At 54.6% G+C, this 11,264-nt stretch overlaps 1 protein-coding gene across 1 annotated transcript; it reads right to left on the bottom strand.

The window, feature by feature from the left end:
• Positions 1 to 9,056: 9,056 nt before the first annotated feature.
• Positions 9,057 to 11,247, bottom strand: MRPL28 (mitochondrial ribosomal protein L28). Its single transcript, XM_010018676.1, has 4 exons — positions 10,978 to 11,247; positions 10,559 to 10,693; positions 9,791 to 9,877; positions 9,057 to 9,158 (listed from the first exon to the last, which is right to left on the bottom strand). Exons 1-4 carry the CDS (start codon positions 11,245 to 11,247, stop codon positions 9,081 to 9,083), a joined length of 570 nt encoding a protein of 189 aa, XP_010016978.1. The 3' UTR covers positions 9,057 to 9,080.
• Positions 11,248 to 11,264: the final 17 nt, after the last annotated feature.

Below are 11,264 nucleotides of genomic sequence, written 5' to 3'. Positions count from 1 at the left end.
CTCTTTGTCTGTCGCCCAAAGGGGGGGCTCATTGTGGGTGCCGGGGCATGGGTGGGGTGGGGCGGCGGAGGGGGCCGCGGCGCGGGAGAACAATGAGTGGGAGATGGGGAGCGTTGGGATTTCTCACCTGCCCAGGCGTCCGCGGTCCGCCATGACGGGAGCAGCCGCCCTGCTTGCCGCCGTCTGGAGCACTTTTTTTATCCCCCCGACTCTTGAACCTATTTCCCTCCTTGGCAAGTGCGTGGCTGGAAGATGGGAATCTTTACTTTATATTGCAGCTTTCCCAGCCTGATTGGCTGCGGCCAGGACCAAATGCTGGTCCTTCCATCCCATCGTCACTATGGCAACCGGCCCCGTTAGGCACCACCGATTTACTTATAATTGCTGGGTAAATAGTCAAGACAGGCCGCTTTCATCCCGCACCGAGAGATTGCTCTTCCTCATCTTCTTTCCCCCCCCCTTGTTTTTTGTCTTTTGGAGAAGGAAGCCCTAAAAGGCAGCAACACCTCAGGAAAACTCATTGAAGGCTGTTGCAGAGAGCAGTGCCTCCCTTCTGGCCAGCCTTCCCCCATCACTCCTGCTGCACAATGCTACGATGCCGGCACCATCGTGCAGCCCTTGCCACCATCCTCCTGTAAGAAGCGGCGCTGGGTGGGAATGCATGATGCCCTGTGCATGCAAGGGTTGGCCATGGTAGGCTCTTGCCAGCAGGCTACCAGCCATCGCTTCTGCCATTCATGGGGATTTAACACCAGAGAGCCAGCATGGGTCTCAAACAGTCAGTCCTCCATCACCTCTATCCTCCTTTCCCACTGCTGCCAGCAGTGGTTCACGTTTACAGCATGTGGGGTTTCTGTCCAGGCACCAGCACTGCCCAGTTCTTTGCCAGGTTCTGCTGGACCTGCCAATGGTGCTGGCTGGGACAGGGCTGCTCGTACCTCTGGCCCTGGCCATGCTCATCCCTGGAGGCCGGGATGCTGGGGCACCTGCTGTGCCTCGCTGCCTTCATTGCTGGGTCTGCAGGGCAGGGAGCCTCTCACTACTCCTGGAGGGTGTTTAATGACAAAGGACAGAGCAATATGTACAGGTCTTGTTGCCAGACCTGTGAATGTGGGCCAGGATCCGTGCTCATGGCCAGGTGGGTCCCACGGGAGAGAGGCAGGTGGCACTGTGGTCTAAGACCCGTCCTCATGATCCAGGGATGGATGCTGCAGCCAGAGAACAGAAAACAGGTGCCCAGCCCAGCCTCACTGGCTGGAACACCCACATGGTGCTTCTACACCCACCGGTCATCACTGGCACCAAACAGTGATGCCAGGAAAATGGGAATAAAAGGGTCTTAGGGAGAATCTAAGGGCTGGAGAGATCCTGGGAAAATGGAGAGCTCACAGGCAGCAGGGTGAGAGAGGAGCAGGGTGGGTTTGAGGGAAAGGAAACAAAGGTCATCGTCCCATTCTCTCCTCACAGCCATCCAGAAGGAGGAGTTTGGATGCAGGGCAGCTGCAGGAGACACTGCCTGAGCTCCCTGCTTTAGTGGGAGAACTGGGGAATCCAACCCTGCTCACTGCGGAGCACAGAAAGACAGAGGTGAGAATGAAACCAGCAGCACTGAGCCATGGGACTAGGAGGGCTTCTGAAGGAACTGGGGGAATGAACTAGCTGATCCTCAAACAGCCCTACCTGCCTGCTCCTGGAAAGGGCAGTTTGGAGCCTGGCGGATGCGGTAACAGTTGTCCTTTTCACATATTACAGGGATAGCCGGGAAAGGGCAGGGCACTAACTCTGACTGCGCTTCCAGCACATCAGCAGAGATGCTCCTGCAAACAGACTTCGTGGGCACCTCAGTGAATACACCCAACCTGGGCAACTGAGATGTTTGTAGAGGGAAGGCCTGTCTCCTGAGAGCAGCCAGCTTGGAAAGTGCCAGCAGCAGCATATGGGGGCATACAGACAGTGCAGCCCTCTTGAGTGTGCCAAGGGCTGGGGACAGTGTTGTCACTGAAGGCCTTCAGGGACGTGGAGCTGGCCTGCTTCAGGATCAGCAAGGCACAGAGGGAGGATTGAGGAGTCCAGGGACCAGGATCCCTGCACAGCCCAGGCACTGCTGCCCAGCTGCAGGTCCCACCACACTCTGGTGCTGATGGGGTTGCTCTCCCACATGTGCTTTCTCTATTTTAAAGGCAGCTTCTTTGTGAAGCGCTTTGGGATGTGGCTGAAAGGGGGTCGCTCTCTTTCTGCTGAAGACGAGCTGGTACCTCTGCAGGTACCTGTGGGATCTGCCAGGCCCGCTCCAGCAAGAGGAGCCTTCCACCTGCCCTTGCGGCTGGGGACCCAGCGCAGGCCCCCAAGGCCATGGAGCCATGCGAGCATCCTCCCATGGCGGTTCCCATGGCAACTCGCCGGCTCACAGGCTCCCAACCTGCTCAGTTGTAGCCGCAGGATGGCTTCAGCCACATGCAGCACCCACCAGCCCAGCTCCTGTGCCAGGGTCTCATCACCCTCTGCCCTCTCCTCCCACCACTGCCATCCCCTCCTGCCACACAGGACCTCCTGTCCCTCCCCAAGGAACCCACCGTCTTGCTCCCTGCTGCAGAGAGCTGCTCCAGGAACTCCCCCCAACCAAAGTACCTTCCCCAGAGCCCTGCAAAGGCCTTAATTCCCCTTTTCCTGCAGTGTATCATGCAGAAAACAAGGAACAACTGATAACAGGTGAGGAACAGCATTCACAGAGGAGAAGGAAGCTAAGCAGGACAAGCGGGCCTGTGTACAGGAGATTTCCCACCTCTGCACTTCATTAGGTCCTGGATCTGCACCTTCTGGGACTGCCTGGCTGGGCAGAAGCCTACTAGCCTGGTGCCTGCAACCAGGGAGATTTTCCCCAGTTTTTGATGCCGGTGCCCAGCTCCAGCCTCACACTTTAAAACCAATGGTAGAGAACTGATGTAAAAAGAAAAGGCCACAGCTAATGATTGCTAGAGAAAAAGCCTCACAGCAAGACTTGAAGCTCGATGTCAAATAGAACAAGAGGCTACAATGTGAGAAAGAGGAGAAAATACCATGTATGGGGAAGACTTGCTCTGGGAGCCAGGGTGTGACAAGGCTCAATTCCCAGAGCAAGGCAACTTAAAACTAGAAGTAAGGACTTCCCACCACTTGAAACCTCCTAAATCCAAACATGGCTTTTGGGAAAGAGATTTAACCAATCTCAGGTCATTGACCAGCCTTAGAAGTTGAGGGGCAACATCCTAAAGAATAAAACAAGTGGATGCACATATGGCGATGGGCTATCAGGGCAGAGGCACCCCACATCCTGCCAGGAAGGTGAGACTCAGCTGGGAAGGTCCATCTGGGTCTCACAACACATTCAGAAGGGGTCTGTGTAAGGGCTCTCAAGCCAACTAAGATGCTTTGGTAGGAGTGGGCAAGTCCCCATGTGAATAAATACCTGGATAAAGCAGGAAGTGGGTGTTCTGCAGTGGTGCGAAGGGCAGGGCAGCCCCCAAGGTCCCCACACACAGCCTGATGTTCCTCCAGCATCTGGGAAAAGGGAGGTGATTGGGTTTGCTGATGATACGTGTTGATCAGGGTGAGAAGATGAGGGCTGGGTAGGAAAAGCTTCAAAAACATCTTGCAGGACTGCCTGGAGGATCGAACAGCAGGCAGAGGTCATTCTTTATAAAAGCACACAGTGAAAAATCCACCCTGACTGTACAACAGCAAGCTGTCTTCACAAAAAGGAGCAGGCTCCTTACTGGAATTAATAATTCAATGATAGCCAGGAAACACCAGCATGCCCCTGGACAGCTCTGACTGGTGAGGATGCAGCTCCTTGAAATGCCTGCTCCATCCATCATACAAGCCCTGAGGTCATCCCAGGGATGAGCTTTGCTGGTCCCACCCTAGGAACATTGCTGGAGAAACCCACTGTGTGACTGCTCCCTTTTCCCTGGCATCTCCCATCCCACATGCTCCCTCCACCACCTGTCACCTCAGTCTGGGACACACATCCCTGGGGGGACCGGATCCTGTGAGGATCTTCTCTGAGCAGCCACATCCCCTGGTACCTGGAGGCGCTGTGAGCAATGCTGCTGTCTCAGCAATGCCAGTTCCTGTGTTTTCAGAGTGCTCTGGCTGGCCTGAACCAGCACCATTTTCAGCGTTACCATGGCAATGGCTGCCTAGGAAATGTGTATGATGAAGACACACAAAAGGCAGAGTCCAGCCAGGGAAAGGTGCCTGTGACCATGCTCAGCTGACACGCTTGCCCCTTGTGCCCCCCAACCCTTCACCCTGCAGCCAAGGAGCCCCATCTGAGCCCGCAACATGCAGCAGGAGCTGAGGATGAAGGTGGCTCCACATACCCACCTGTGCTCCATGTGCACTCCTGGTCCAGCGCCCTCAGTCCAGCTCAGCCCAGGGCTGCAGGACAGACTGCAGCAGGAGCACGTCAGGGGGTAAATGCTTTTGGCAATTAATATATTTGCATATGTCGATTTTATGAGTTGTTTTTTTGTTTCTTATGACTCCTTACTGTAAAGACCAAGCTCCCGCACAGATCTGCCAGTGTCTCTCTCCAGCCAGGCTGCAGCCAGGACCCCGCGGCTGGTCTTACCCACTGCCCTCTGAGCCATGTGTCCTGCCTGCATTGGGCCCCAGGACACCATCAGGCCACCAGTCTGCTGTGACACACTCCTTCATCTCCCACCTTGCCCCTCCAGGGCTGGTGCAGCCAGCCAGGATGAGCAGCACATCAGGAACCAGCAGGACCAAGACACCCAGCAGCCATGCGTGGAGAGCCGCCAGGGCCTTCTGCTGGGCACCCGAGGCAGCAGACCTAGGATGTCCCCAGGGATGCTCAGGCAGACCCAGGTTGTTTTCTGCTGCTCCAATTTGCTGGGCTCCTGGTGATCCAGCGTGTGGCCAAGGGCTCCATCCCACCATCTCTGCCTGCAGCCACTTCTCCTGGAGATGATGACTTGGTGCATGAGACACTTCCTCAGGTGGATGGGAGAAGAGAGAGTACAGCATATGGCTGCAGAAGGAGCTTCAGGGAGGATGGAGACCATTCATAACCCAGAGAAGGGAGAGAACAGAGCTGTTAAGACAAACTCTCCTCCTGGTCAGACAAGGCCCTTCCCCTCAAACCAGAACTTGATCTTCTCCAGTTCATTACTTCTCCCCCTGCTCAAGCTGATTGCTGTTTTGCAGGGAGCTTCACAAGGTGGAGTAGCTACTAGAACTGCATCAGAGAAAAAGTGAGGTTGGGAGGACCTCTGGAGGTCTCCAGTCCAACCTCCTGCTCCAAGCAGGGCTGGCTGCAAAACTGAGAGCAGGTCACTCAGGACCTTCCCCTTCCTTTTGAAAGCCTCCAAGGATGGATATGCTGCCGCCTCTCCAGCCCTGTCCTAGGGCTCCATCACCCTCTCATGGAAGGAGTTTTCCTTTACATCCAGTTACATCACTACCCATGGCCTCCTGCCCTTCCCCGTGTCTGAGAGGAGCCTGGCTCCATCTTGATCCCCAAAATCCAGAATGGTTTTGTCCACAACAGCTGGAAAACTGCCATGGCTGGAGATCCCCCTCCCACTGACTGGTGCTGGGCTGCAGCACCCTCATTGCCAACCTGAACCTGCAGTTTGTGGCTGTGCCCATGCCCTAGTTCATCTGCCACGGCCACCCCCTGCTCCTCTGTTTGAACCAGACAGACCCGCTTGGGCATGGGGGTCACCCCTCACCAAGCCGCACTGCTGCGGGTGGGTGACACACCGCTTCGTGGCACGCTCCAGCCCTTGTCTGTGCTTACACGTGTGCTGCTGAGGAGCACTTGTCTGCAACAACCAGGAGAAGTCTTGGGTAAAAGCCTCAGGCAGCACTTTGTTGGGTTTGGATGACGAGCCGCCTTTTCCTGCCCCATCAGAAGTCCTCTCAGCACCGGCTGCAGTCCCTGCATGGGCAAATAAAGCCACCAAGTGATTCTACAATCCAGGTGCCAGCCAGCAGCCACGTTGCCCAGGAAGTACACCACCAGATCGGCACAAACCTTGGCCTGCTGTTTGATTTGGGATTTTTCCTTTCACTGCTGTCTTGCCAAGACCATTTTTCCCTGTTCCCCCTTCTGAGCAGTCTCCTCTGCTACCCCAGCCTTACACTTCAGCTGCCAAACCCAAGGTGACCCTGTGCAGGGCTCTGGCAGCCTGCTGGTGGCTGTCAGGTCCTTGCTGCCTGCCTGCTGTTGGTATTTGCATGCGGCAGCGGTGCTCAGCACCCTTGGGCCGGAAGCAGGAGGCTGGTGACCTTTGCTGGAGCCCAAAGTGGTGCTCAGGTCCGAGCTGTGCTGGGTGGCCAGGCCCCTCCCCTGTCCACTGGTGGGTTTGCAGCCTCAAGCTGGTGGCCCCAGTTTGCACCCGCGGGTCTGTGGCTTCCCAGGAACACATCATGGCAAACTACCAGCTCCTCCACTTGCCCTTGCTGGGGCAGTGAAAGAACCCGATACCTGCCAGACTGAGCTGACCTGGACAGGTAAACACCACCACCACACAAGCAGAATCAAGTGGTCTGTGTGTGGCTGGAATTGCAAATGGACGGGCACAAAACCAGGAAAGATCTAACACCAGGCCCTGGGCTATTCCTCCACCTCATCCAGATAAGCTGGCTGGGGGTATCATAGCCCAAACGATGCCAAATACTGCACAGGGGCTCCCTCCCCACCTCAAGCCATTTGCAGCTCTGCCTGCAGAAGGGCAAGCCAGCCCTGTGTGCTTGCAACCCTCCTTTCTCTGAAGCTGCAGCACCCCTGCTACAGAAGCAGAGTTCCCATTTTCCTGAAGTCAGCAGAGTATCTCCATGAGACTATGTCCTTGGGGGAAGCTCCTGGCCACATCCAACATAGGTACAGGGAAAGGAGCAAGGGGAAAGTTTGTCATCAAAGACAGGATGGAGAATGGAGGGCTCCAAGTCAGGATTAACCACATGCCCAATAGTTTCCCCATGGAGACATTCCTGCAGCTCCTGTAGCAGCAGGACAGGAACTCCCCTCGAGTCCAGCCAAAATCTCCTGCTACCCCCGTCACCCACCAAACCTTCCCAAGGCAGCAGATCCTGCACACCGGGCATGCACAGTGAGCAGCACCACAGAACAGAGCCCACTGCAAGGACATGGCAGCCGGGGAGGACGTGCAGCCAAAGCCATCCCTGATACAGCACCACCAACTGTAGGGTGATTTTACGTAACTAAACCCTACTGGTTTTAGTTAGAGAAGCAGCTGCTAGTGGCCCACTCAGCCATCCCAAACGGCCCTTCACCACCGAGAAGTTGAGGCACCGGGGTCCCCCTCAGGGCTGCCAGCAGGATCCAGGCAGGTGCCCACCACGCTCCACCATAGCCGGAGAGGCCAGACCCAGCAAAGCTACTGGAGGGGGGCCGGGACAGAGCCAGGGTCTGAAGCTTTGCTCAGAGCTGCATTAAAATGCATGAGCTGTGCTTGCCTAACGATGAGCAGAGCTGTCAAACAAGGAGCTTGTCCCAGCTAATTATCTCTAACGAGGGCAGAGTGTCAGGGTCCCGGAAGACCTGGGCAGCAGCTTCCCACTCAGCTCAGTTGCAGAAGAGGGAGAAGATACGCAAACGCCATTGTGCTGGCCTAGCTACAAAATCACTCATTAGGCAAATGCAACCTTCTGTGCCAGTTTGCTCTTGAGAACCTGGACTTGCCAGAGCAGAGACATACAGACAGGCTGGAAACACCCCAGATTTTGCCACCCAACCCATCCCCTGTGGCGCCGAGTCTCCTGCACCCATGCAGAGACAGCACAGTCCCTGACTAACCAGCCCTACCAGTCAGGGGCTGTGCCACACTTCCCTTGGGGCTCAAATACCCCTTGTGAGTGCTCCAACCCATTCCCTGGCCCAGAAAGCAGCAGAGAAGCCTCGTCTTCATGAAATGCCACCATTTAGGTTGCGTTCACCTCACCACCATCCTCAATCCCAGCAGCTAGCACAGCCCTGCAAAGGCTCAGCCTCCTCAGCAGCCACCTCTGCAGCACTTCTCCCCCAAATCTTTAAGGCGGACATTAAGGCACTGTGAATTTCTGCTCCCCTGTGGTCCTACTCCGTTCCAGTGCAGAGGGGGCCAGTCACACGCTGCTTTACAAGCCCAGCTTCTCTATTACCATGGGTCCTGTGGCTTGGAAACCAAGACAGTACACTCGCCCTTATAGAGTGGGGGAGCATGTCTCATCCCAAGACATGGTTAAGGTGAAGTCTCTTCCAGGGGTGACAACCCAGAGATACAGCTCACACGAGGTCCATCCTGCAATCTCTGTGCTTGTCCCTTACCTCTGAGCTGAAGGGAAATGGAGGAGATGCTGTTTTATCTCCATTCAGAAAAACACTCAGGACCACAAAGCTTAGAGATGACACCCCTAATACAGTGTTGTTCCCTAGCATGTAATTATGGCAAGTGCTTTTCAGTCCCTTGTTACCAGACAGGAGCAAAGGCTTGAACACCCACTTCAGCTACATTTTTACGGAATAAAAGATTTAAAAGTCACCAACTTCAAACAGAAACAGTGCTGGGACCATGGGGTCAGAGTGGCCAGTGACTGGGGAGCTCAGCCCCACTGCTTGAGGGAAGGGCTTGGGGTCATGCTTTCGGGGCACAATCTCTGCTGCAGAAGCCTGGGGATTGATCTATGTTACACCACCACCATGTCTCCCAGGCCCTGCGGGAACACACTAATGAGCCATAAGTACCAGAGGAAAGTTTACTGATACTCCCAAAATACTTATTTCATTTTATATCATGATCAAACTCTCAACAGCAGCCAACTACTTGCACAGGCAGAACCACATTAAGTCAGTCTTACAGGAACACTTTCAGAGGCCACCGGATAGAAATTCTTCCCTCAGCCCACAGAAATGGTTCCTCATGAATTTCGGCTGTCGTTAGGCTTCAATAACTGCAACAAGCTCCTGGGCATGCTCTTCATGTGGCCCCTTCCACACAAGCGTGGTTCAGACTGAGGACTCAATGAACCCCATTGCTTGATCTGCAGGAGGGGTTTTGCTCCAAAGGTTTCTTCTACTGCTTCTCTGCTGCCTGTTCTTTAAGCTGGTTGACGAGCTCTTCGGCATACACCTTGAAGAGTGGGACAGGGTCCTGAAACAAGGCAGAGGACAAACCACTTAAAAGGAGTGAACCTGCAAAGCAGCAAGGGATGCAGTCTACTGGAGAGCCCAGGGAGTCACTGCTGTGGGAGTGCTAATAGTTAACACCAGAGCAAGATGTGGTCAGGTATTTTTCAGTGGCTTAACAAGGCAACCTGCTGCTTCTCCAGACATCTGGTCTGAGCTCTGTGACCGCCTCTCACAGATGACAGGCACCTGTGTGGGACATTCACCAGCTTTTCCTGTTCTGCCTGCAGATGGGAATCAACAGCAGCTCCCAGGGATCCCTTTCCATCTAAAAGGCTTCCCTCCCTCCTCACATTGCCCTCAATCAGAGCTGTACTGAAGCACGTTGGGTGAACATACCCCTTGAAGAAGCTGCAGCACCATGGGCTTCAGGGCCCAGCACCACCTCAGATAGTCGGTGCTTCTGACCTTTTTGTTCCTGCTGCAGGCAAAACGTGAGCCAACAGGTCTGGGAGAAACGTCACCATGAGAGGCTCATATGGCTACTCAGGAGTTTCGGGTCATTACTCAGGAGTGCTCAGGCTGTTCAGATCAAGAGGACGTGTAGCCTGATGCAGCTGAGACACCTCGGTGCTAAGCACTGCCTCAGGAACTCACCTTTTTTTCTAGGAGCCTCTGTTTTTCTATTGCTTCTTCTAAACTCAAGCCAACCCATTCAGCTTCCTCTTCTGGGATTACAAATTCCTGTGATAAAGGAAGGAGCAGGTGGTACAGTCTTTCCAGGTGACCAAGACGCATATCCTCTCTATGCCCAGCCCTCACATATCTGCAATCCAGCAAGAGCATTACTATGGATAAATCCTAAACCACTGTTCCCTCATTGCTGGCAGCTAATGTCCACTTCCTATCTCTCCTTGTCCCTTAGCGAGGGTCCTGCTTTCTCCAATCAGTCATGCCCACTGCTGTGCCTCTCCTTTGTGTAGTCCTAGGGCTGTTTCTCAGCACAAGTCCATGGACTGTGCATGCTTCTATGGTGGTGTTTCTATGCAGGCAGCCATAGGCTGCACAACACTGATCTGCACACAGGAGCTGTGGTCTCCTCTCTACAGAGTCAGTATAGATTCTCACTGCTGTTGGCAGTGCTGGCTGCAACCAGTGCTTATTGCAGACCCTCACTGAGCTCAATCAGAGCAAAAACATAGGTTTGTCTTCCCAAGTAATCATACAGCAATTGGGAGCCCACAGAGAGACATAAAAAACCTGACAAATTATGTTTACGCCTTCTTTGGCCATACCCTTAACCCTGAACACAGAAGCACTAACACTGGTCTGTGCTGTGAATGGGCAATTAGGGCATTATCAGTCTGGACAACGTGCAAACACCACTGCAGACACCAGGGCAGGAACTGCAGGTCAGGTACCCACCTTGTACTTGTTATATATGGCCTCTCTCCTGGCTGGATCATTGGGATGCAGTTTAGGATCCCGCCGTGCAAGTCGCAGCAGCATTGTTCGCTTCAAATCCATCCCAAGCTTCGAGCACATATCGGCTTTTGGAGTCTGGAGAAATAAAGTCAGATGTTGAATTGCACCAGAAGTCCAGCTGCTGGAGAACACTTGAATCTATCTGCACATAGACAGCACCGGCAGTTCGTCCGTAGAGACTTTCAGGACATGCATTATGAAACTGAAAATAATCCCTTGGGATTGTTCTGGAGCTAATGTGACCGTGGTTCTGACCTTTAACACCCAGGGCTCCAGTCAGGGGGGTATCAAAGGCTGGAAGCTTTTGACCTGCACTAACACACTAACAGCAGCAGACGCCTGCAGGCGCAGCACCGTACCTTGAGGATGTAGAAGTCGAAGCCGTAGGCCTCGTCGATGAGGTCCAGCGTGCGCATGGTGACGGTGATGGTCAGCGTGACGTCGAGGATCTCGCTGTAGAACTGCCGCTCGAAGAGCTGCGGCTTCCAGATCTTGGGCAGCCTGGTGGAGAGCTGGGCAGAGACTGGGGTCAGCGCCCGGGGCTGCCGCCTTCCCCGGGGGGCTGAGCTAAGGCCGGGTGGGCCTGTGCGCGGCGGAAAAGGGGAGGCCGCTGCCCGGTCCCGTCCCATCGTCCTCCCGCCCCGCT

Source organism: Nestor notabilis, unplaced genomic scaffold, assembly GCF_000696875.1.
Source record: "Nestor notabilis isolate BGI_N333 unplaced genomic scaffold, ASM69687v1 scaffold19127, whole genome shotgun sequence".
Taxonomy (NCBI): domain Eukaryota; kingdom Metazoa; phylum Chordata; class Aves; order Psittaciformes; family Psittacidae; genus Nestor; species Nestor notabilis.
This window is presented reverse-complemented; position numbering and strand designations above follow the sequence as displayed.

What these genes read in the sequence shown, in the direction of transcription:
- MRPL28 (XM_010018676.1), bottom strand. Translation starts at nt 11,247, where the DNA reads ATGGGACGGGACCGGGCAGCGGCCTCCCCTTTTCCGCCGCGCACAGGC. An exon ending in CCATATATAACAAGTACAAG is followed by an intron (nt 9,878 to 10,558) that starts GTGGGTACCTGA and finishes CCTTTATCACAG; the next exon opens with GAATTTGTAATCCCAGAAGA. An exon ending in AGAGGCTCCTAGAAAAAAAG is followed by an intron (nt 9,159 to 9,790) that starts GTGAGTTCCTGA and finishes GCCTTGTTTCAG; the next exon opens with GACCCTGTCCCACTCTTCAA.